Below are 26,976 nucleotides of genomic sequence, written 5' to 3'. Positions count from 1 at the left end.
TAACGACGTGTGTCAACTTAATGAAACTTTCTAGTCATATCATTGAAACGAAACTGTCTTATTTGAAACCTAACGCCTTATATACAAAGTTATTATAAAGTAATTCACACAATTCGTAAAATATTCGTGAATGAAGATTCCCAACGAATTTTCATAATGCAAAATATGTTTATTGGCATTGAATAATACATATTTGGAAAGCTTAGACTTTTCTCTATATTTTTAAATAATCGTAGACGTCTGCAAACTTTTTCTTTCAGGTCTTCTTCGGTTGTGAATAAGTCCTTCCCAATTTGGGTGTCTGGTCACTCGCCAGACTAGGATCGGTGGGTCCAGAACCTATCCTTGGTGTGACCTTGACATCGCCCATATAGATGGATCCCGTGCGTCTCACACCAAACAACTGCTCCAACTAAACCTCCAGTACACCGTGGGCATCACGGACGATCCAGAGTGCTTTGGACTCACTCGAGCGCGATTTAAACACCACAACTTGATCGGTGAGTCCAGAACCCATCGTTGGTGTGACCAAAAGCCTTGGCATCGCCCATATAGATGGATTTTGTGCGTCTCACACCAAACAACTGCTCCAACTAAACCTCCAGTACACCGTGGGCATCACGGACGATCCAGAGTGCTTTGGACTCACTCGAGCGCGATTTAAACACCACAACTTGATCGGTGGGTCCAAAACCCATCGTTGGTGTGACCAAAAGCCTTGGCATCGCCCATATAGATGGATCCCGTGTGTCTCACACCAAACAACTGCTCCAACTAAACCTCCAACACACCGTGGGCATCACGGACGATCCAGAGTGCTTTGGACTCACTCGAGCGCGATTTAAACACCACAACTTGATCGGTGAGTCCAGAACCCATCGTTGTTGTGACCAAAAGCCTTGACATCGCCCATATAGATGGATCCCGTGCGTCTCACACCAAACAACTGCTCCAACTAAACCTCCAACACACCGTGGGCATCACGGACGATCCAGAGTGCTTTGGACTCACTCGAGCGCGATTTAAACACCACAACTTGATCGGTGGGTCCAGAACCCATCGTTGGTGTGACCAAAAGCCTTGGCATCGCCCATATAGATGGATCCCGTGTGTCTCACACCAAACAACTGCTCCAACCAAACCTCCAACACACCATGGGCATCACGGACGATCCAGAGTGCTTTGGACTCATTCGAGCGCGATTTAAACACCTCAACTTGATCGGTGGGTCCAGAACCCATCGTTGGTGTGACCAAAAGCCTTGGCATCGCCCATATAGATGGATCCCGTGCGTCTCACACCAAACAACTGCTCCAACTAAACCTCCAGTACACCGTGGGCATCACGGACGATCCAGAGTGCTTTAAACACCTGGGCAAACCTCACAACTTGCCTAATGACATCAAAGGGTTCAAGCTGAAGAGCCCGAAGGCTTCTGGTAACTTCTAGTGGGGGTATCTGAAGGATTATGTACTCAACGGCTCCACAATGAACCATGACGTCCCTCACAAGTGTTTTATACTCTTCATAGACTAGTTTTAACAAGTTACGACGTTTAAATTGAGGTGTAGGAATTTTCCACTTGCCTCATCGGTTAACTAAAATAAAAAAAGGGTATCGGACATCACTGGGAAACGTTTATGAAGCTAGAAGGAGATTACGTTGAAAAATTTGTGTTTTCTTTGCTGGGCCAGGTATTTCTGGGACTATTCTCGTACATAATTATTATTTGGGTACAAAAAAATCAAAACTAATAATTTTAGGTATAGGAAATGATTGATAAAAAATGGGGTACTTTTCAAAACATAAAATACAGGGTGATTCATTAGAAAAAAAACCGAGGAAATAATGTATTAGTATTTTGTTTCATCCCGTATCAGATTCAAAGATTATGAACGAAATAAATAATTTTTACTACTATTCGAATGATTTGGCCGTAACAGATGTTCTTTCTTGAATGTCTTTTACATTATACAGGGTATATTATTACGATTTTTATGGAAACGTAGAGACTAATTTGTATATTTTGTCCCTTCGTCCCTTAATATTAAATTTTTTTCCAGGCGAGTTGTTTACCCGTCCAAATTTTAAATCCGGTTCCTGGTAGTACCGTTCTGGATATGTGCGCGGCTCCGGGGATGAAAACGACGCATCTGGCGGCGGTTATTAACGATAAAGGGGCGGTATACGCTACGGAGATGAATCAAAAACGATTCGAAGTTTTAAAAACCATCGTGTCCATAGTGCGGCGCTACCTGCGTTAAAACTATCAATAAGAACGTTTTGAGTTGTACCAAGGAGGATTTTAATGGCGTCGAATATAATTTTGGTGGATCCCAGTTGTTCGGGAACAGATAAATTCCGTTTCGGTTGTTTTGGATCACTCTGTATATCATTGACGGAAAAGTTCGACACAATTCATCGATTTTTCATTCGATTAAATCGGGTATTTCAATACCTTTCGATTAATCGAAAAGTTTAACGTAATATATCGATTTTTCATTCAATTTAGATTTTTAGATATACAGGGTGAAGTTAAAAGTATGACTCATTTTTGGGGTATTTAATAACCGATTAATCGATAATTTCATCGAAACATATCGATTTTTCATTCGAGTGCGATATAATATTTGAATATACAGTGTGAATCGATAGTATCCTATCCGGTGTGTGTTTTTTCAGGTATGTGCGATCGTACATATGGAAAAAAGAAGGCATTGAACTTTATCACACTAATAAATCACCCTGTATATTGTATGTTGTTATTTTTTTCCGAGATTATCAAGAATAGTAACTGATCGTCATTATCGTCGTATATACCTGGCGCAATCAAAAATACGGAAAACTTTTCATCTCGATCTGAAAGCTTGTGATCAGCGGGCCGGTTCGATCCTGTATCAAAAGCCGAACGTAATTATTTCACAAAAACTTTCTTGAAATACCATTTATTTACATCCGAGACTGACAAATATCTAGTTCCTAGGATACATTAAAAAAATAAACGCAGCTTATATCAGAAGTAAAGGTGAAAGTCCTCGACACCACTAGATACCTTCCAGCGAATAAATTTTTTCGTCAGTACGTTTGCTGCTCCCCTCTTGTAAATCACCAATTCTGTCAGCAGCCATCCACCGTTGGAACAATACAGAATCATCGTCAGTTCAAGTAGTACGCCGAACAAATATTCAACATCGACGTGTTGTAGTATGTTAGTTGAATAATTCGTCGATCGTTTTGAGATTTTTTTTTAAGAAAAAATGAATGAAACAATCAGTTTCGATTCAGAAGTTATTTTACCGATGATCAAACCTCTTACACAGTTGAATACAATTGCAAAAAAAGTCCCGGTCGATATCGAATTTAGTGATTTAACTTATTGCGTCGCTGATTCAAGTACCAAGGGGGGTAAGTTCATTTTTTTTATTATTATATTAACAAAATTTCGATAAATTATCATTTCACATCACATCATTAACTTTTATTTTAAAACTTTAAAGAGGTTAAGCGGCTAAGTGCTACTACATAAGTTTGTCCGGCAACAAATAGCCCAGTACACGGTGTGGAACGTCTAAATGACATAAATTCGTTAATAATTAACCGATACGCTTGGGCACGATAAAATAAGGCCGAAATATCCACAACTTTTGTACTAACTTTCGAAATATCTAGAAAACTACCCTTTTCTCTATAGAAACGAAACATCTGCTTACCGGGAAAGCTGAAAAGCAAAGGCTTTATCTCGGAAACGATTTTGATTTCAATTTTATGCAGAAAAATCGATTTTCTTTAAAACCCTATGTATATTCCCCCTTTTAAAGTTTCCTAAATGGGGGAAAACAGGATGGAAAATGAATAGATCACTATATGACTTGTAAACTATCTATATATATTTTCTTTCATGGCCTCTATCTGTATAATAATTATACGGATTGCGTTTTTATATTTATGTGTACATAAATTCCTAAGTGTACGATAACTACCTTTCAGATGTTTAACAATATTATGTACGTAACTTCGATTTCTACTAGCCTTGTCCTTTACGTAGGTTCATATTGGATTTTTATGACCTTCGGGGATAATAAACACCCCAAAACCAAAAATAATAGTGTCCGTTATTTGTTTACTTTATACGAGGGCATGTTTATATGTTGTCGGTGAGTGCAACAAGTTAAAACTTGCAAGTACCTACTCCAATGGATGATTTGTTTATTATTCTTCAACTGTGAATTATTTTTTCGGCGTTTATGATTGTAGTTTAGTCCCAGTTAGGTCTGTAATACGCAAGAACGTGCTGGTTAGGGTGCAACAGTGACAGAGACATTGTCAAAAGAGCCCATTCGATGAAGGTCAAATAATACAACAGAGAATGAATTGACATAACCAGTTATGGAGACGTAGAAAAGGATGAGTAGCCTAGAGCGAATTTACAAAACGACAATCAGAATCAGAAACAACTCTTGGAGACCACAGAAATGGAAGGAAAACAACTATTAGATCAAGAAAAAAACGATTATGTGACGCCAATTTAAGGGACGATTCTCCAATTGGAATAAGGTCGATTATGGAGGCGATGGAGTGAAAACTGAATGCCAGGATGAGGAGAAATATCCAAGAAGGAACAGGCGCTAGACCTATAATGGAAGAAAGAAGAAGAAGGTTATATTCTTATTACATAAGTGTTGTTTTTATTTGTTGTGTATGACACAAACTATAAGATGGACAATAAACTTTTGAATGGTAAAGCACCACCAAAAAGATCGTAGGAGAGGTTGAGTTCAGCGTCTCAAGAAAAGCTCAGAAATGTGTCAAACATTCGGGTTCTATTAAAAATAAAAAAGGTGACAAAATTTAATGCTTTAGAAAGGGTAAAAATCGAGTACAAAATACGAAAAAATGCATTTAAATCGTATACAGTGTGTATCTTTAATTAGAACGCGTTATTTTTAAAGTTTGAATCTGCAAAATTTTATATAACAGATAGGAATATCGTCGGTATTGCCAAATTTCAATAAATAAATAATGACCCTATAGTTTTTTCGACATTTACGTTGAGAAAATGTATCCTTGACCATTGTAACTTAGTTATAATGAGTTAATTATGAAATTTAAATTTTTTTGTTAGTTCCGTTTTAAATTTGATTAATATACGGTACAATGTTTACAAAATATAATTAATTTGAAGTCATAAGTGAAATATTACTGGGTAATTAAAGTAAATTTCAAGAACCAGTACAATAAAAAAGAAAAATTTATAATTAAAAATACTAGTTTCCTACGGATGCTCAGTTTTCTCAATAAGCTTTAATTTGGGGTTGAAATTATTTCGTGTATATTTTTGATATTTAAGCCCCTTTCTTTTTGTACGACGCAATTGTGAGACCAACCATAACATATGGGGCAATGGTTTGGGGTACTAGAACTAGTTTGAGTACCACGAGGATCAATCTCACGAAGGTACAAAGACTTGGTTGCTTATGTGCAGCCGGAGCCGTGAAATCATGTCCAACAACTGCTAAAAGTGATCCTTAATCTTCCATCTCTACACATAGTTCTAAAACAGAAGACAGATCTTCATTCTGGGATAGCCAATCAGTCCTTAGAGCTTTGAGCTCCAATATCATAAAATTCAAACGAGCTAGGCAAAAAAATACACACCGGAATGAAGAGAAATTAAAATATGTGCAGACAAGCCCTTCATGGAACCTGAACACTGAAAAACGCTGGAAATGAAGGTAAATATGAGAAAAACCAATTATTGGTACCACCTCCAGGTATTGAGACAGGCAAAGACTCTTCTGAAAAACTGTAACCAGAGAAGATCAGCTGAATACTAACAGGAGTCCGATCGGAGCATTGTCGCCTCAATAAACACCTGAAGACGATAGACTCTGCATCTCTATCCTCATCTTTCAAACTCTACGAAGTTCCAGAACACTACACTTGGGAACGTATGAAATAGAAGACGAAAACCTCCTCGGTGTTCATTTCTACTCATTTGTAGTCTATATGACTTATAATCCATTTCATGTAATGACTAAAAATCGCCAATAGCTCGCAAGTTGTAACAACTGACTAGTTTCGACGTGATTATTTCTCATTGGAGCGGTATAACAAACTCTCGTTCGAAGGAACACGATCCCGCGCCATCTTCACTTTCAATTTCGAACCATTGGTCAATTAAAATCTAACCATAGTTGGCTATGGTATGAAGTAAATATACGAGGTGCAACCTAAATATGTATAAAATCCACTAGCTTCATTTTATATCATTTCTTTCCTGACTAATACCGCGACGAATATTGAATTACATCTTCTGCGAAGACTATTCAATTTAAAAAAATTTGAAACTCACAATTCCTTTAGTTTAGTGACTACAAATCGCCAATAGCTCTCAAGTTGTAACAACTGACTAGTTTCGACGTGATTATTTCTCATCGGAGTGGTATAACAAACTCTCGTTCGAAGCAACACGATCCGGCGCCATCTTCACTTTCAATTTCGAACCATTGGTCAATTAAAATCTAACCATAGTTGGCTATGGTATGAAGTAAATATACGAGGTGCAACCTAAATATGTATAGAATCTACTAGCTTCATTTTATATCATTTCTTTCCTGACTAATACCGCGACGAATATTGAATTACATCTTCTGCGAAGACTATTCAATTTAAAAAAATTTGAAACTCACAATTCCTTTAGTTTAGTGACTACAAATCGCCAATAGCTCTCAAGTTGTAACAACTGACTAGTTTCGACGTGATTATTTCTCATTGGAGCGGTATAACAAACTCTCGTTCGAAGGAACACGATCCCGCGCCATCTTCACTTTCAATTGCGAACCATTTGTCAATTAAAATCTAACCATAGTTGGCTATGGTATGAAGCAAATATACGAGGTGCAACCTAAATATGTATAAAATCTACTAGCTTCATTTTATATCATTTCTTTCCTGACTAATACCGCGACGAATATTGAATTACATCTTTTGCGAAGACTATTCAATTTAAAAAAATTTGAAACTCACAATTCCTTTAGTTTAGTGACTACAAATCGCCAATAGCTCTCAAGTTGTAACAACTGACTAGTTTCGAGGTGATTATTTCTCATCGGAGTGGTATAACAAACTCTCGTTCGAAGGAACACGATCCCGCGCCATCTTCACTTTCAATTTCGAACCATTGGTCAATTAAAATCTAACCATAGTTGGCTATGGTATGAAGCAAATATACGAGGTGCAACCTAAATATGTATAAAATCTACTAGCTTCATTTTATATCATTTCTTTCCTGACTAATACCGCGACGAATATTGAATTACATCTTCTGCGAAAACTATTCAATTTAAAAAAATTTGAAACTCACAATTCCTTTAGTTTAGTGATTACAAATCGCCAATAGCTCTCAAGTTGTAACAACTGACTAGTTTCGAGGTGATTATTTCTCATCGGAGTGGTATAACAAACTCTCGTTCGAAGGAACACGATCCGGCGCCATCATCACTTTCAATTTCGAACCATTTGTCAATTAAAATCTAACCATAGTTGGCTATGGTATGAAGTAAATATACGAGGTGCAACCTAAATATGTATAAAATCCACTAGCTTCATTTTATATCATTTCTTTCCTGACTAATACCGCGACGAATATTGAATTACATCTTCTGCGAAGACTATTCAATTTAAAAAAATTTGAAACTCACAATTCCTTTAGTTTAGTGATTACAAATCGCCAATAGCTCTCAAGTTGTAACAACTGACTAGTTTCGACGTGATTATTTCTCATCGGAGTGGTATAACAAAGTGATTTACAACCGTTGTTTAATAGCTCTATTAGCGTGGTTTTTACCAGGTGCAGTGGAAAAGGTTTGGACTGGTAAAAAGCAAGAGATATTAAAGATTACGTAGCGGTATCATGAGATCTATAAAAACTATTTGTCGATAAGAGTTTTCTGTAAAATGTGGGGTTCGGCACGAGGTAGATATTACGACAATAATTAATAAATTGCAGGTAAATTGATTATAGAAGGTGAAAATGCTTATTTCAATAATTACACATGGCAAAAAAATATCCTTGTATGAGAAACAATGTTCATATATTTAAATTTTTAATTTTTCGCATATCAATATTAATTTGTAAATAATTACATTGTTAGTATTAATGAGATACAACTTAGGTAGTTGAATATCGGGTAGAAAGATTAACTTTTGATTTACCAACCAATTGGTTTCAATTGAAAAAACAATCAAAACAATGGACTGAAAAGGGAGAACCGGCTCCAAAGAAGGCAAAGACCGTTCCATCTGACTCGTCGTGTCCCACTTAACGTTACCAAAGTCCGATGTCCTTTGAGGAGCTGATCAGGCGATTTGGTTTGAACCCTTTGATGTCCTTTGGCAGTTTCGTCCTCCTCCATGCACCAGCGGCACTCCAGATCATCCGTGATGCCTTAGATGGTACTGTCCGGTTAGAAGTCCGATCTCTGGTCTGATTTAGTGCTTATTTAGCTGGAGTTTGGTGAGAGACGAACGGGGTCCATCTATATAGTCTTGTCTCAAGCAAGACGTCTCCATCCATCTCTACTCTCGCTTTGCGAGAAGCCTGTTGAGAGACGTGATGACAGCGCATTTGGTAACACCAAGTATGGGTTCTGGCCCCATTGATGGGTCCGCCGATCCCAATCTGGATCCGCTTCGTCGTCGCCTTTGTAACCCGAATGACCGGGCACCTAAACGAGCTGGATCTTGCAACCAACACTCACCAGACTCTGTTACACTCCAGCAATAGCCTAGAGCTGTCTGTGCAGATTGAAATTACTGTGTTCCTGTGGCGTGGATTGTGTATTGCACGTCCGCATTCCATCACAGCGAATACCTCGGCTTGGAAGACGGTCTGTGTATCAGGTGGCTACATTATTCAATATAGAGGGCATGGAATCACCATTCCACACCTCACGATCAGTGATGTGTGTCTCAAAACCCTTTTTATCGACGGTCTAAGGCGTCATTTGGTCGTTGTCCATCTAAATGATTGGGCATTCACCTGTGACCTGCGCCCAAATTTTTGCATGGCCAATTGATCCATCATGTGGATATAGGCGCCATATCCAATCATAAATATTTGAAGCTGATCACCGATTTGCATTTGTAAATACATTTATTTCAACTTTAACTCAACATATTTTCAAATGAAATTTTCAGTAATCTTTAATCAACGTATTAACTAGAAATTTCGCATACTTTCTTTTGACAACAATATTTGGTTCGATAAAAAAATTGGTAAATGATAATACTTGATTCAATTAAATTGATTTTTATATCAAATAGAATGTTTTATTTTGCATTTTTGTCATTCTTTGATAATATTTTCAATTAATTTAACTTCTATAAATGTTTTAACGAGTTCAATGCAACGTTTCAGCGAAGAAATCAAACAAAAATGGCCGAATTGTCACCTCATGCACCCTATTCGCCAGATTTAGCCTATTCGGATTATTTTCTTATCACTTATTGAAAGGGATTACATTGAATTTTTTGTGTTTTATTTGTTGGACCAGTTACTTATTGGACCACCCTCGTAATTAGACAATACTTTTTTTTAAATGAGGCTGGTCAAGCGGTGACCGTTACTGATGATTTGATATCAGTTTTTTTGCCAAAATTGAATGTGGCCAATATGTGGTTTCAACAAGACGGTGCCACGTGCCACACAGCCCACGAAACACTTCAATTACTGTATGAGAACTTTCCAGATCTTGTGTCGGTTCCCTAGTTCGTCAGATTTAACACCAATAGATTTCTTTTTATGGGGTTATTTAAAATTTTGTACATAAAGAACCCTATTATATGTAATTTATGATTCAAAGAAAATTACATTCCTTTTTAATTCGAATCAAATTTTGGGACACCCATTAAATTGAACAATTTAGGATAACTACTTTTTATGGAGATTCTTACGGGTTTGGAGGTGGAATGACCGCTGAATTATAATATCAAAATTGAATAACATGTTTGATACGTTCCAATCCAATAATGAACGTAATTAATGAAATTTGAGTTAAAAAAAATACTTGATGATTTTTAGTTGATATTGTACAAGGTAATTAACTAAATTGAATGTTTTTATTGTTGTACCCGCTAAAACATTAGCACATTCATTTTTTTTTTAATTATCATTATAATAAATCGTTATGTTATTGATAAATATTTTTAATCCATTAACTTTACCACCTATGAAATCATTTATTATTAGTACAAAACGATTTCAAGGATTCAAAACTAATGAAACCCATTTGAGAATTCGTATCAAATTATAGAAGCCGATTTTCTCATTAATCTTATGACTTACATCAATATTGTATATTTAAAATGCACTTTGTTCATGCAGTAATGCATACTAATTATATATTATTAAAATTTTCGTTATATATATATTTGAATCATCAATAAAAACAGTCATAAAATTATTTAATTTTCAATGATTGACAGAATTTTCCCAGAAACAATCTCGGTATTTTCATAATGTTCTATCAAACAATTATAATGAATATATAAAAATAAGAGTTCATCATATTTTAAAATCTTTTTACTCTCATCAAACTTTTTTGTTTTCTTTTTTACGCATCGGTTGTTTGACGAGCTTATATCAATGCTTTAGTCTCAACGCAAAGTTCACCTTTATAGAGAACGAAGGTCAAATATTGTTTCAGAAAATGTTAACTTCTTATAACTTACAATAATTTTTTGTTCCAATGTACGGCGGTGTAAATAATAAATATTTTTTTGTGTATGATTATACTAAATTGCATTAATTAGAAACTAAAAAACCCATCAAAAATTTGATTTCTAATATTTTACGTACATAAAAGTTTTAATACCAAAGAAATAACATATTTGGTTAGGTAACTATATCAGAATATATAAATAAATCCAATCGCGAAGAGATAGTTATTTAAAAGATGGCGTCTTCAATATAATCCAAACACAGATGTCGTATTTTCCGAACAGTTAAAATTAATAATAGTTGTGAACTTTTTTTAGAAAAATATAATTTATTTGATGAAAATAATATTGAATCTTAAATTCAAATATGAATGCACATGTTGGTAATACTATTTAAATATTGAATCTTCTACGAATTGGAAAATGATATAATGAAGCAAAAAGCGGCTACTTCAACTCGTAAAGTGATGATCGATAATAAAACTTACCTGTGCGTTATAATATGGTCGTAATAATAAACACATATGAAATAACCTCTAATTTTCGTCAATTTTTCACAAATATCACTAATAAAACACAAATAACACAATTGAAAACACGTAATTAAAATCACAACTAAACAAAGCATTTTTAGTTTTTAGAAACATAATGGCGTAGCAGTATTGCCACTTGTGCCGTAGAATATAGAGATAGAATATGATAAATTTTATATTTTATTAAAAATTATATTGATTGAAACTTTAAGCAGTATACTTAAAAATAAATTTTTTATTTGGATTCTATTTTGAAGATCCAATTCTGATGTTTAATATTGATTTATTCGGTAATTTAAATTCTCATATAGCATATTTTTTTTTTATAATTTGGCAACGATGTTTTATATAAGTAGTATATAAATTTGTAAATGTTAACGCAAGCGTATTATCATCCAAACGCATTAACTTTCCCGCTTTCTTAATGAGGGACTTCTATGCAAAATACGAAATTTGACTTTAGTTTTGAATTTTAATGTAGACGATTTTCAGACACTTCTATAAACTTGAGTAACTTGTACATTAGTATAGCTAAAGCACTGCCAAAAACTATGTAAATAAGATGCTTAGGTTAGGTTATTTTTTTTTGTTATAATGCATTGTATATTCGTTTCTATTTAACAGGTTGGAGGCAGCTACTAAAATCTGTAAATGGTAGATTCCGTTCTGGAGAATTAACAGCGATACTAGGTCCCTCTGGCGCAGGAAAATCTACATTATTAAATATTTTAGCTGGATATGTGTAAGTTGAAATTAAAATAGACTGTTTTGTGCTATAACTTCTCAGTTTATTTTTTTTAGTCATATAACTCGCTTTGTATAATTACGGAAAAGTTGTTATATTTTCCTATTACGACTTTTTTGTATTACAACGTTGCCATACCACATCTGTAGACACTATAAATTAATAGTGATATTTTTCAAAAAAATTAGTTACTCTAGCTTTCACCCCGTATATTTTTTACAAATATGTAGCTGAAGGAATCGAATGTAAACAGTAATTTGGACACACGTTTTCTCAATTGATTCATGTCAAAAATAAGTCGATATCTCAATTGGCTTCGGAAATATTAAATTTTTTATACAAGCATGTCAAATCATTTTTTGAATTTTTGGGTTTTTTGATAAATTAAATTAACTTTCATCCTCTTTCGATAACAAAAAAATAATTTTTATTCCTCCACACAGTATATTGAATGGTAAAAAACGCATCACGCATCATTTTCTACGAGGAGGGTCCTAGAAGTAGCTGGCCTGGCCTAGAGATGGCGGTAGTTCTCTAAAGTTTGAAGACGCCATGTTGTTTAGTATTTGTTTGACAGCCATCAATAGTAAAAGTTTTCATTTAATTTGTAAACGTGGGAAAAATTGGCTAGCAAAGTTTAAACGAGTTCGAATAACCAAAATTAATGAATTAAAATTTGAATTGCTACCTCATGCAACCTATTCGCCAGATTTAGTTCTATCGGACTATTTTCTGTTTCAGAACTTCAAGTTATAGAACATGGCTGGGATCTAAAAGGATATTACGTTGAAAATAAATAAATTTTTGTGTTTTCTTTGTTGTGCCAGGTACTTCTCGGACCATCCACGTATATTTCTATTTTAATGAATTGTTTGCAGTTATATCTGTTACTCAACAATTATATAACAATAATTTAAATTTCTTCGTGCTGTTTCCGCTGGTATTTTTGTTGAAAAGATCACACAAAAAGAAGTCAATGACCACCAAAGTATGTCAATCATTAACTTTCTTTTCAATGTTATTTGACGTTAATATACTAGGTAATTTTACATAGTTTGTTATTTGGATCGAAAATTATTTTCAACACCACAAATTCGTATGGAACAATTAGGTAATAATATTGTTGATTAAATAATTGTTTTATATGAACAAATTAGTTTAAAACAGTATTTGAATATATATACGTGACTGATATTTCAAAATTGACGTCTATCAAATTTATATTCGTCATTTTATTGGCCAATTTGGAAACCTACACACTCAATATAATTCAAGTAGTGCCTGCCGCGTGAAGATGCCTGAAAAGACGTGTCTCGGTAGCTCATTACACAGCTTTGCACTTCTCCAAAGAAATTAGTCCCGATAAATTGAAGTTCTGGGCGTTTTTAGACGAACTCGATGTTCGTGAGCCCGTCGGGTAGGTCTTGTAGACACTGTTTTAGCCAGGTTTATGTTTGACAGATACTTGTACGTTTAATACGGCAAAATCTTGAGATAACATTCACATTGTCGTAATGTAATGTCGAATAAATTGGAAACTAATCCTTACAAACCAAATTAGGGACTACAGCTAGTAAATGAGATCAAATGCAATCGAAAAAAATATAAATTTTCAACCGGGTTTATATATATCTTGGATCATTAACGAAAAACGCTGTGAATTGACGATTCTTCACTTTTTTTTTTGGTCTTAATTCAATGATGTTGTTGACATATTGGATATTCTGCTCTAAAGACAACAGGACGTGGTTATTTCAACGTAGAATTGCCACCTATAAACAATATTTGTGTGCGGGTAGCCACACAACTAACCAGATTTATCTACGAATGATTTGTTGTTAATTCCAGGACTGCGGGAGTGAAAGGGAGTATAAAAATTAATGGGGCACCAAGAGATATGAAACTTTTCACGAAGTTGTCTTCGTATATAATGCAAGAAGATTTAATCCAGCCGAGATTGAGTGTAAGGGAGGCTATGACGGTGGCGGCTAATTTAAAATTGAGCTCTGAGATCAGTCATAACGAGAAATTAGCTGTGGTAAGTTTAAAAAAAATTAAATAAAAACATTTATCATATTTTTTGAACGTACTTTAATTTTGACACCCCTATTTTGATGATAAAATATTTATTTATAGATAGATGAAGTCATACAGCTTCTAGGTTTGCAGAAATGTTACGATACCAGATCGGAATATCTTTCAGGTGGACAAAGAAAACGATTATCAGTAGCTTTAGAGTTAGTAAATAATCCCCCAGTTATTTTTCTAGACGAACCTACGACGTGAGTATATTTTTCAACAATATTCCATAAATAATTTGTTTTCAGTACTCAAATCGATTAAAATGAGTTTTTTTAGCGGTTTAGACGATGTAGCTATAAAAAAATGTATTGCTCTACTTAAAAACATCACAAAATTGGGTCGAAGTGTGATATGCACCATACACCAGCCATCCGCTTCGCTGTTTCAAATATTCGATCAGGTAATTGCGAAAAAATATAATATTTATATGTACGCCACTGGTGGAATTGCTATTGTAATATTTCGATTCTTCAATATTGTCTAACGTGCCGAGGGAATAATTATTTTTCGAGATATTTAAACTTGAAGCTGTACAATTACCTAGTTTGATTGGTATGGTTAATTATGTCGGTGCTTTTTGGTCATTTATTACGCAAATGAAACTTTAATGATTGTCAACAACAAATCACAACGTTATTTATTAAAATTTCTTAGAGATAATAGATGCTTCTAATAGAAATACCATGTTATTATAATAAAATTCATAAAAAACATTTTAAATAACGTAAATTAATCAAATTATTCATTGAATACCTTGTATACATATTTTATACCTGATTATATTAAAATTATTTACTTCTAACCTATATTTAGTGTTCATTGAAATATCTGAAAAAGCGCGAAATTTAGTGAGTTTGGATGATAATACGCTTGCGCGAACATTTACATCCTCAAATACTGGCATTTATATAAACGCCGTTGCCAAATTATAAAAAAATATTTCGTTATTTGAGAATTCTATTACCAAATAAATCAATAGTAAACTCCAGAATCTGTTCTTCTGATATCGAATCCTAAATTTATTTTTATTTTTTTTTAGTATATTGCTTAAAGTCCAAATTAAAATGGTTTTTGAATAATATGTTCTAATCTAGAATTATCATATTTTGTACCGAATACGTGGCAGCACTGCCACGCCATTGTGTTTCAAAAAAGTCTTTGTTTACTTGTTCTGCTTTTAATTGCGTGTTTTCGATTATGTTATACTCGTTTTATTGGTGATATTTGTGAAAAATGTCGAAAATTAAACACCTTTCTCTATATATTTATAAATATTATCCAAAAATACTCATGTGCCCAGTTAAGTTTAATTATCTGCATCTACATGTGTTGTTTAGAAAGGTATGTCATTTTTCATTTCGTAATAGATTCAGTATTTAAATAGTATTACCAACATGTGTATTTATATCTGAGTTTGAATCATTTTTAAGCCGCAAGTTTTAAAGATATCGTAAAGTGGTTCATGGAGACTCCATCAGAATATAATTTAAATGTAGAATATTAGGACTTTTATACATTTAAAAAATTATAACGTTAGACTCGATATAGTACTTATAGATACTAAATTTATATAAACTGTCTAAAATATAAATTTGTTGCCTCTCTTTTTCCGTAATTAGATTCATTTATATATTTTTATATAATACTAGCTTTCTGGGAGTGTTATTTATATGTTACTAAATATTATTTTTTATTATAATATTGGGAATAATGTTTATGTTTGAAATATATAATTCCAAAAATAACAAATACTAGGCAATAAAATGAAAAATAATGGACTGCTTAGCTTACCATATCTGTCTGAAAGTCATGTTCAAAGTAAAGCCCTCTATTCGGTCATAATTGGTACTTGATAGAGATCGCATATATACTTTATATTTCATGTTCTTCATCCTAATTGATCTTGAAGGAAAATTTCTATGTTACATGAGTTTTGTGCATTTAATCATTCTAATTATAAATAATATACTATAAATATTTGCCACTACTCTAAACATTGTAAGGAAATTATTCAAAGAAAATATTGATGTAAAAGAAGAAATAAAAAAAAATTGTCTTCTAGTTTCTATTATATTAAAGCTGTTTCTCTAATAAATGTAATTGTTTTTGCTGTAACTTGTCTATAAGTATTACATCATTCTTTTTTATTCGTGCCATGTCCGTGATCTTGTTTTATGTTGTCCATTTACCCACATATACAAGGGAACCTACATTTTAACGACCAAATTTCTATTTCAAGATGTTGTCTGCAATTAGGGTTTGAAATCGAACCGACTGGACTAGCAGACAACACATTACATTCCATTATAATAAGTCAACTACTATTAGATCTTTACTATAAATTAAAACTGATCTTTTATGTGTCAAATTACTCGTTTCATACGATTACGTTTTTCAATATGGTTTGTTTTCATTAAATCGATAGAAAACTTAAAAAAAAATAATAAACTCTTTACTAAGTTTTGACATCAATATTACTTTCCGCTTAAAAACGCCGTAAAACAAATTTCATGTGGTAACACCGACGTTGCCAGATTTCGATACATGTATATGTTTTAGGTTTATGTAATGGCGAACGGATATTGTATTTATAATGGATCACCTAATCAAGTTGTACCTTTTTTGTCTACCGTTGATTGTATATGTCCAGAAACATACACACCAGCTGATTTCAGTGAGTTTATTTGATATTTAAAAAATATAAGTATCAGAATAAACACATACCTGGTTACTACATATATTTCATTTATATAAAACAGTAAATTCCTAACGAAATATACGAGGAGTGAACAATAATTACATTGTATAAACGTTTTAATAAATTTCTAAATGATTATTTCGTATTAACCTATAAATCTTTTTTAACAACTTGTATAGACTCTAATAGTAACAGCTATTAATTGATTTAATAGTTAATTTAATCATTTATATGACGATTTTTCGTATATTTTTTATATTTAATTAACTAAATTTTGTATATTTCCTAATAAAATTGATTCTTTTGATCGCAGATCTACTAAATTGCACTATTATTATTTTTTTGTTTAGTTATTGAATTGGCACAAATGAATTCAGGCAATATTGCCGTTCTACAGGCACAAATTCAAAACGGTAAACTGAACATGAAAGAAAAAGTCAATCAACCATATTATGTTAATGAAATATCAAATTTGTGTGATATTAACGAAGTTACCGTACAAGCAGGTAAAATACTATATCATAATATACTAATTAATCATTTATTTCAGATTTAATACCAAATATTTTTATAATTAAAGTAAAGTTTTTCCTCCATCTTGAATGTAAATAACAAGCATCATGGAATTCGTTGAATTTCGTCAAATAACCGAACTCGAGTCTCCATATAAAAAGTTTATCTATGGTTCTCTTTGAACGAGAAATTAAACGTTGCCAGATTCTGAAAACGTTGACCTTTACGGTAATCAGCTGACGCGCAAAACTTTAGGTACAGCAAAATATACTGAGAAAAGTTTTCTTTATAAAAATATTTATTAAAAAATATGAAACATCTAATGGAAAATAATGAAAATCTACGAAAATTTTTAAACTTTAACATTTAATAAATGGTTTTCAACAATATATAACCTCTAGTTATTAATTTTTATTCGTATTATTTGAACTAGTACTCTCAGTGTATTCTGTTGTATACCACGTCAAATGTCTTCTTCTTTTTCATGTAATTTTATCCTTATTTCATTGCTGTTAATAAATAATTTAAAAAATAAAACTCCCCAATAAAAATGAAATTATTGATAGTGGCAATATTATTGTTATACTTTTGCGGTGTTGCCACGGTAATTTTACACGTTAACGATTATTTTGACGTTTAAATAATAATTTCACCAAACTTTTTATATGATTTATTATCTTATGCAATCTGACTCATTCCATGTTTTTTAGGCGTGCCAGTTACAAATTTTGAATATCCCACGTCATTTTGGCTACAATTTCACATTTTAGCGTCTAGAATGATCTTACAGTTAATAAGAAACAAATGGATAGTTTACCTCCAATTTTTCCATCATTTTTTATCTGGTTTACTTATTGGAGGAATATTTTTCAGAAACGGAAATGACGCCAGTCAAGTTATTTCAATATTTAAATGTTGTTTAACGATTAACGTTTTCTTCGTGTACACGCACGTGATGTCGCCAGTATTATTATGTAAGTATCAGTTTGAATTCCAGCTCGAAACGGGAAACGTTGCGCCCTCTCGTTTCTATTCGTGTTACCGTAAATAGAAGAGATCTACAATTTGACGTTTTCAAATGTATTCAAACTAAACGGAATTCCGATAGGTGACGCAGCGAGTTTTTATTATTCGACGTTTCCGGTTTGTTTTGTTTAACAGAGTAAATTATTCAAGTTTAATAGTCCAAAGTTTTCAACACTACAAAATATATATTAATATTGAAATTATTTCAATAAATGTGACAACGTTGTATCCAGTTCGAATGTATTAAGGACAAATGGAAGCAACGTTGCCAATAAGGTGAAATAACGAATTTGAGTATTTAGTTAATCAAATAATAAAAAATTGCGATTTATCATATATTTTTTAGTTCCGTTAGAAGTTAAACTACTAAAAAGAGAATATTTTAATCGTTGGTTTAGCTTGAAAGCTTATTTTTGCGCTGTTACGGTAGTCAATATTCCTCTATTGGTAAGTAAAGAAACTATATATTACGATATACACTGAAAAAAATGTTAAAAACAATAATTATCCCCAAGAATTGATGAGGGCATCAAATAAATTGAGAACATATTTCTTATCGACGTTTTAGTGTTCGTAAAAAGTTTTTTGGTTATTACTAAAGTTTTTCTGACGATACAGGGTGGGTGATTATGTTTGGTCACTATTTTGTGATGAAAAATAACTTTGTATACTGTATAAATATTTGATTTTTTTTTATTGATAATAAACAATAACTTTTCATATTAAAGTGACCAAAATTAGTACTCGGAACCATTCATGGGCGTAACAGTGGGGCTTTAATAGTGATTATTCATAAATACATATAATTAAACCACTTTTTTTACTACATTTAATTTAGAATTTTTTTTTCAGTTTATTTATGGAATAATGTTTAGTTCTATAGTGTTTTTCATGTCTGGACAACCAATAGAACTCGGTAGATTCATTCTATTTACCAGTATATGTATAAACGTCGCTTTGTGTTCTCAAGGACTCGGCTACGCTATCGGTGCTTCGTTCGAAATATTAGTAAGATTTTAAATTACCGTGTAATAGCTCCAAATTGAGAATTTTTTTTCTTTTTCTTTTTTCTAGAACGGATCTGTTGTAGCTCCCCACATTCTAGCACTACTCGTAGCTCTAGCTGTATACGGAATGGGATACAAAGACTCCATTGAACCAACTATGAAAATATTTATGTCATTTAGCTACATACGCTTTGGATTAGTAGGAGCTACGACCTCTCTTCTTAGTAATAGGGATCCGCTGGAATGTGATGAAATTTACTGTCACTATAGGCTAGTAATTTTTTTTTCATATTGAATTTCCAGAAATTGAACTCATGAAATTTTCCTAGAGCAAGTTTTTGATTAGAGAAAATAATTCCTAAAAGGATTTTTACTGAAAAAGATTTGTTTCTCTATTTTTAACTAAATATCTCGGAAAGTATTGATTTTTTTAAAAAATGTGTTTGATAAAAAATGTAGCTTATGAAAAACTCTACAAAAAAGGTCATATAAATTTTTTACCTAAATCTATTATTTTGGGTGTTATGACCCAAAATGTCTCGGCAGGAGTCAATCTAATTTTCACCAAGTGCATAAGGGAGATATTTTACTAAATATCTCCGAAATTATCGATTTTTTAAAAAAAAGTTTCAAACAAAAATTGTAGCTTATGAATAGCTCTACAAAAAAGGTTATATACATTTTTTACCTAAATATATTTTTTTGGGTGTTGTGACCCCAAATGTCTCGGCAGGAGTCAATCTAATTTTCACCAAGTGCATAAGGGAGATATTTTACTAAATATCTCCGAAATTATCGATTTTTTAAAAAAAAGTTTCAAACAAAAATTGTAGCTTATGAATAGCTCTACAAAAAAGGTTATATACATTTTTTACCTAAATATATTTTTTTGGGTGTTGTGACCCCAAATGTCTCGGCAGGAGTCAATCTAATTTTCACCAAGTGCATAAGGGAGATATTTTACTAAATATCTCCGAAATTATCGATTTTTTAAAAAAAAGTTTCAAACAAAAATTGTAGCTTATGAATAGCTCTACAAAAAAGGTTATATAAATTTTTTACCTAAATATATTTTTTTGGGTGTTGTGACCCCAAATGTCTCGGCTGAAGTCAACCTAATTTCCACCTGAGTAAGCGAGATATAATACTATATATCTGAGAAACTATCGATTTTTTAAAAAAAAGTTTCAAACAAAAATTGTAGCTTATGAATAGCTCTACAAAAAAGGTTATATAAATTTTTTACCTAAATCTATTCTTTTGGGTGTTATGATCCAAAATTTCTCAGCTGGAATCAAATTGACCTAACCCAAGTGTGTAAGCAAAATATTTTGGTTCATAACAGCTAAAAGAATAGGTTTAGGTAAAAAAAATATATAACTTTTTTTATAGAGCTTTTCATGAGTTTTATTTTTTGTTCAAAACTTTTTTCTCTAAAATCAATATTTTCGGAGATATTTAGTTAAATAATTGTGTTGGGAGTTAAACGAAGTTTTTGCATTAAAAATCCTTTTAGGAATTATCTTTTCTAACAAAGGACAAGCTTTGGCAGCAAAATGGATAGACCTAACCTAACTTTATGAAGATTTTAACCTAAAAATCATATTTGATTGTTCAATTACAGAGATCCGGAAGTGATGTTAAAGGATTTGGGTATGAAAGGTGCTATTTCCTTCGAACAATTCACCTATATAACGATATTTACCATTCTTTTCCGTTTGACAGCTTATATGTCATTAAAATACAGGATGACTTCGGAACTTAGAAACAAATTGGTTTATTACGCCACTAAAATTGTTAAACAAAAAGAAACGTAAATATAAGTATTAAAAAATATATTGAATTTTAATTTATATTCTTAAAAATGGAATTACAAAAAAATATATCATAAAAAATATAAAATATTTATTTTCCCATCCTATCCATAGATCCCTCCAAACGGAGCGAACCCGCCATTATTTAATAATTACAGGACATGGCTAAATATAATTTCAAAAATTATATAATCGATATACAATTTATCAGTTTTGTGGTGCAGTAGTCATTTCTGTTGTGTAGTCACTACCAAATCCAATTTTGACTGAATCGTGAAAAAATAACTTATTTCGTCGCCATGGTCTCGTATAATAATGCAATTTCAAATAATTAATTGGAAAAATAAACATTCTGGAACAAAGAAATTTAGTTCATCCGCACTCAATTTGAAAAAAATATTTTTCACTATCATATTTGTTTAATTCGTTTTGAAAATGGTAAGTCAAATCATATATACCCAATATTTATATACATCATACCTTATTTCATGAACAAATTATATAAAATCAAAATAATGTAGTTACAAGTTTAATGTTAATTTTAAATTTCTGTCTACCCTCGTATACAACCCAAGAAATACAACACAAGAAATTTCTCTAGGTCACGGTTTTAAGCAGACAATCACAAAATAGTATCTTCAAGCAAGAAAAATACTTTTTTTATATTGGGTATCAACAAATAACACAAAAATTCTAACTCATTCTCAGTGCTATAAAAAACGTTGTTACTCTTTCATTTTAAGAAAATATATATTTTTCACTTGTATAAGTGCTAAATTCGTTTAAAAAATGATAAATCCAATCATTTATATCTAATACCTATGTACTTTATGCACACACTGTAGATAAACTCAAAATAATGTAGTTGTTCAATAATATTTTCTCGATACCCTCGTATACGATGAAGCATATTTCTTGTACAAGAAATTCGCAATAGAGAATAATCCTACTGTCAAAACAGTTCGATAAAAGAACGCAGGCGCATAAAATAACTCTAGCATAACTAGTGACATTAAACGGGAAATATAATTTCTGTTCTGATTCATTTTTTATGATATAACGCGGGTTCTCCGTAATTTTAACGTTATTTAAAATAATGCCGAGTGTAAAGTTATAAGTTCAGTACAACAGGTAAGATAAACTTCGTAATTGTAATTAAAGAAATATCTTTTTGTGGTTATGTGCATCTCTGTTAGAAAAATGGTAGATCGTTAAGAACAATTCAAAATACAGTTACAATTTTTGTTATAAAACTTTTTTAAACATATCTTACATATTTTTTTCATATCAAATAATACCAACTAATTTTAATAAAACATTGTTGTGATACGAAGGGTTTGTAACTTATTTATTTATATCATATCATCGAAACATTCCATATTTTGACTTATATTTGTGTGTGATAAATCAACACTGGGCGTTATGTCAAACTGTCAATCGGAAAATCAAAACATCGCTTAATTAGGAGGTTTCGTAATTCATGTCTAACTATTACCTGGGTACCGCGTTAATATTTTATAATTTTCGAAATACTGTTTACATTAGATTTGTTAGAGGAAAGTAAAGTAACTTATTAATATTTAGATTTCTTTTTTGAATACAACAGTATAGTGATGAGGGTTTTGTAAATTATTTATACGAAACATTCTATATTTTAACATGTATTTGTGTATGATAATTCAACACTGGGCGTTATGTCAAACCATTAATCGAAAAATCAAAACGTCGCTTGACTAGAGTTCGTAATTCATATATGACCATTCTCTGGGTAGCGCGTTAATATATTTCATAATTTTCGAAGTATTGTTTACATTAGATTTGTTACAGTGTATTCGGAAAGTAACGTAACTTAATATTTCGATTTCTGTTAGAATTGTAGTAAATGTAAGTTTGAATACACCAGAATTGTGATTCGAGGGATTTAAATTTATTTATTTACACCATCTTATCGATACACTCTATTTTGACATATATTTGTATATGATGATTCAACACTGGACGTTATGTCAATCCGACAATCGGCAAATCAAACACGTCGCTTAGTTAGGTTTCGTAATTCATGTGTTTACTATACTCTGGGTAGCGCGTTAATATATTGGAGTCTCATTAGATTTTTTTTATACTTCGTAAAAACTTTTTTTAAACTTTCAGCACAAGATGATGATCGCCGCAATTAAATTTTTAGTCACATTATTTGTTCTATGTTGTCTTAACCTAACTACGGCCATCGATCCTTCGGAAAATGAAATCGATTCGGATAATACTTACGAGAAACACCCAAAATCGCCTGCTAGTATTCTTAGAGGTAATTACAAAATTTTATTTATACGATATCGATAAAAGAAAATCACAAATGGTCACTGTCAAGTGGGTTTTTGTGTACTTACTTCCATCTAGTGTCCAGACTATTAAAATATCTCACATTTTGCATATACACGTTCATCTAGCGCCCGAACTATCAAAGAATCTAACGTTTTGCATATTGACATGCACCTAGCGTCCAGACTATAAAACTATCTGAAATTTTGAGTAGTCAAGTCCGCCTAGCGCCCGGACTATCACAAAATCTCACATTTTTCATTTAAACGTTCATCTAGCGTCCAGATAATCAAAAAATTTCACATCTATCATATTTATGTTCATCTAGCCTCCAAACCATAAAAAAATTCTACATCTGGAGCAAATTTATGTTCATGTAGCGTTCAGACTATTCCATTTAAACGTCTAAATTGGCCTACGTATCATCTTAAATAGGTGATTTGGACCTAGACTATTAAAGAATATTCAAAAACAATGAAGTACAGTCACAACATAAACCCACAGCATTGTTTATAGAAATAAGGAGTTGAATTAAATGTAAAAGGATTAATTATAAGGAAAAATATATGTTAATAAGAAAAAAATTCAAGTTCCAGTACTTTAATTTTAAATAAAATATACTTTATGCAGTTGTTTACAATAAAATGTTTACGTTGACGAATTCTTTATTAGAAAGTAATTTAGTGCGGTTGAAATTGATTTTCCACATGAACTATTATTACGTATAATGCAAATACATGGTAAATCACAATTAGTATTCATTAATTTTTTATTATTGAATGTTTTCATAGATGAATTTTCACTTTCTTTTGATAAATTTTTCAAAGTATGCAATAATGTTAGAATCATATACAGGAAATTTTAAAAAAATGCCACAAATGAAAAACTAGTTTATATATAGTATAAATATTAAAAATATTGTTAATTCTTTTATTTTCTGTTGGTCTAAATGAACAAAACAATTTTCAACAGAAAAATACGTTTAAAAGTTATATTTGTTGAACGCTTATTGATCATATTTTCTGAACTACTTCCAATTCTAGGGTTAGGAATAAACCCAATGATCAAATATCAGGTATTTGCGTGAATATCCTGCTTATATTAAACAATTAATGTCTTATTACTAATGATAAGTTTAATGGATCTCATTGAAGGATACCAAAAATATATTTCATTTTTTGTCTTCAGATGAAGTGAACATTCTGCAACTACTCAATATTTCCCCTAAGGACCAAGGTGTATCTTCAGTTGAAGGTCCAATTAGTCATTTTCCAGCTTACAAATTTCGTTTACCTTACGGTAATGTCCTCATATCTAATGCATCAAATGTGACAACATCTATGAACGATCCCGAAGGATTTACTGCTATTTTTCTAATAAGACAACAAAAAAATAATGTAGGAACTCTAATGTCGGTAAACTCGCCTGGTAGACTCAATCCTTGGTTCCAAATTATCTCAAATTCAAAAACCGGTACACTAAGTTTGAAATATCGGTTGAAGGAAGTGAGTAAGATCAAACAGATTGATTGGGGGCTACCAAAACATCACAGAAGATCACCATTAGCAGGTAAAGTGATTAAATTTGATCATTTTATTGATTTTGTGTGAAAAATTATAAAAAAATGTCTCTGGTACATAGTTATATAAAAAAGTGATATGAATTGATATAATATTTGATTCTTTCCATTTATTTTCGTTTTTTATTTTGAGAAAAGTTACTAGAACAATTTTGGGACAAGAAAATGTCGAATAACAGGGGAACGAATGATATTTCTTTTACAGCATGGACATGGTTATCTATTTCGTTTAATCCCAAATATGGTATCATCCGTTTGGATTTAGACTGCGATCCTAGCAGATTTGAGACAATAAAGAAGAAAAACTTTACAGGAACTTTCAATATTCCAGAGGATTCACTTGTTTACTTCGGACAAGAACCCGGTAGAAAGAAAAAGTTTCTGGTGAGTAAAATGAAAAAAAAAACAGAATTGAACTACAATTAGTTAAATACATTACCAAAATATCGTTAAAAACATCTCAAAAGATATTTATACACAAACATAAACTTTATTTTTCTGTTACTGCTCCTTATGCTTTATATTTTTTTAACTCAATTATGCTTTTGTCGCAAAAAGATGTATGTACAATAAAAAACGTATAAAAAGATCTAAGAAATAAAAAGTTGAAATAATAATTAGAAATTTACTTAGGTAAGAAAGAAATTCATACATACCTTTATTTTCAGCAAACTTATTTTTTAATCTCACCTCGTATATACTTGGATTCGTTTTCTACTTAAATATATTCATAACCTTTATTCTTTTTCATTTTTATTCTGTTTATTACTATTCGTATTAACACTGATTCTTGTAATTCTTATTTTTCACTGTCAAACTCATTTAACTGCCCATTTTAATTTTTTCTGTTCTTTACAATAATTCTCATATTCTCTTCACCAAACAATTTTTTAGTTGTAAATCAACATTATTCTTCCTTTTCCAGGGATCAATTCAAGTAGCAAAAGTTCTTCCTTACGTTACAGACCAAAGATTATGGTCGTGTGTTCAGATTGCAAATAATCTTTCTTCCGAATTCAGAAAACCGTATTCCTAAGCAATTTTTTGTCGGTATAAATAAAAAAAAATATATGAATATTTAATACATTGTTTAAACTTGTTGTAAACTACAATTTTTTAAATAAACTCAATAAATAGTGCAATCACACCGCCATGTTGTACCGGTAATTTGTACACAACTATTTAAAATTCGCTTATTGATGCAAGAATTTAGAACAATGGAACCAATACACTCAGCTTAACCAACAGCAAATTTTACAAATTACTAGAAGTGACACTATTTACTTTCTCTCTCACAACAATTAAGTTTATATATTGCGCTATTTTAATTGAACGTATCATGACAACAACGATCTGGTAGATAAAAAATCCGAATTAGTAACTTACATATTGTTCATAATTCATACTTTCTTGATTTTTTTTATTTTGATTTATGAATTATATTCAAATATTGAACTTTATTATTCAAATAAATTATAAATTGTATCTTGAATTATTATTAATAAAGAATTACTAAAAATGACGTACATTTTATTTCTACTGTAACCATCTGTCAATTTCTACTTCTTTCCTATATTGTAGCGAATCCCAAGCACATTTTAGCACACTTCTTAATTTCGATAACTACTTAACGACGTGGGCAGAGGCCAAATTACAGAGAAAAGAAGAATTATTCTTCTAACATTTTAAATTAAAATTGTCGTATAACTTATACATACTACAGCCACAATAATTCATATTGCATTAATTTACCGTTAATAGAAATTAATATCTGTTTGGAATTAAAAACTTGACTAACATTAGAAGTGATTAGTTTTATTGAGTAATGTAACAAAATCAATTATTTGACGAAATAAAATATTTGTTCGCCACGACAATATGGCCGACGTTTTAAATCAAGTTACTCGAAATAATTTATCAATTCGACGGTTGGGTGTTTTA

The 26,976-nt window shown here is 31.6% G+C and overlaps 3 protein-coding genes and 1 long non-coding RNA gene across 5 annotated transcripts in view; 2 read left to right on the top strand and 2 right to left on the bottom strand.

The window, feature by feature from the left end:
* LOC130446035 (uncharacterized) overlaps positions 1 to 11,342 on the bottom strand; it is a 30,534-nt gene extending 19,192 nt beyond the window's left edge. Inside the window, exon 1 of the mRNA XM_056782018.1 lies at positions 11,208 to 11,342. The gene's annotated coding sequence lies outside the window, so the exon portion shown is untranslated. The remainder of the gene's footprint in view (positions 1 to 11,207) is intronic.
* LOC130446032 (ATP-binding cassette sub-family G member 4-like) lies at positions 2,953 to 21,225 on the top strand. Of its 2 annotated transcripts, XM_056782011.1 has the most exons (12): positions 2,953 to 3,405; positions 11,877 to 11,994; positions 13,846 to 14,035; positions 14,134 to 14,279; positions 14,356 to 14,479; positions 16,639 to 16,753; positions 17,128 to 17,283; positions 18,001 to 18,264; positions 18,663 to 18,763; positions 19,169 to 19,324; positions 19,391 to 19,593; positions 20,948 to 21,225. In XM_056782011.1, exons 1-12 carry the CDS (start codon positions 3,258 to 3,260, stop codon positions 21,138 to 21,140), a joined length of 1,914 nt encoding a protein of 637 aa, XP_056637989.1. In that variant the 5' UTR covers positions 2,953 to 3,257; the 3' UTR covers positions 21,141 to 21,225. The 2 variants fall into 2 exon arrangements, with proteins under 2 accessions (XP_056637989.1, XP_056637990.1); XM_056782012.1 differs by lacking the exon at positions 17,128 to 17,283 and having other exon boundaries at positions 3,012 to 3,405.
* Positions 21,164 to 25,961, bottom strand: LOC130446036 (uncharacterized). The gene is made up of 2 exons (XR_008910104.1): positions 25,692 to 25,961; positions 21,164 to 21,489 (listed from the first exon to the last, which is right to left on the bottom strand). It is a non-coding gene; the product is annotated as an uncharacterized LOC130446036 (long non-coding RNA).
* On the top strand, positions 21,600 to 26,557 carry LOC130446034 (kielin/chordin-like protein). The gene is made up of 5 exons (XM_056782015.1): positions 21,600 to 22,268; positions 23,289 to 23,442; positions 24,645 to 25,025; positions 25,241 to 25,419; positions 25,961 to 26,557. The coding sequence occupies exons 2-5, from the start codon at positions 23,295 to 23,297 to the stop codon at positions 26,069 to 26,071; spliced, it is 819 nt and encodes a 272-aa protein (XP_056637993.1). The 5' UTR covers positions 21,600 to 22,268; positions 23,289 to 23,294; the 3' UTR covers positions 26,072 to 26,557.
* Positions 26,558 to 26,976: the final 419 nt, after the last annotated feature.

The sequence above is a fragment of the Diorhabda sublineata genome, chromosome 6, assembly GCF_026230105.1.
Source record: "Diorhabda sublineata isolate icDioSubl1.1 chromosome 6, icDioSubl1.1, whole genome shotgun sequence".
Taxonomy (NCBI): Eukaryota; Metazoa; Arthropoda; class Insecta; order Coleoptera; family Chrysomelidae; genus Diorhabda; species Diorhabda sublineata.
This window is presented reverse-complemented; position numbering and strand designations above follow the sequence as displayed.

Coding starts and splice junctions, on each gene's coding strand:
- LOC130446034 (XM_056782015.1), top strand. CDS start 23,295: ATGATGATCGCCGCAATTAAATTTTTAGTCACATTATTTGTTCTATGT. Junction 23,443..24,644: donor GCCTGCTAGTATTCTTAGAG/GTAATTACAAAA, acceptor TTTTGTCTTCAG/ATGAAGTGAACATTCTGCAA. Junction 25,420..25,960: donor GTAGAAAGAAAAAGTTTCTG/GTGAGTAAAATG, acceptor TTCCTTTTCCAG/GGATCAATTCAAGTAGCAAA.
- LOC130446032 (XM_056782011.1), top strand. CDS start 3,258: ATGAATGAAACAATCAGTTTCGATTCAGAAGTTATTTTACCGATGATC. Junction 17,284..18,000: donor CGAAGTTACCGTACAAGCAG/GTAAAATACTAT, acceptor CATGTTTTTTAG/GCGTGCCAGTTACAAATTTT. Junction 19,325..19,390: donor GTGCTTCGTTCGAAATATTA/GTAAGATTTTAA, acceptor TCTTTTTTCTAG/AACGGATCTGTTGTAGCTCC.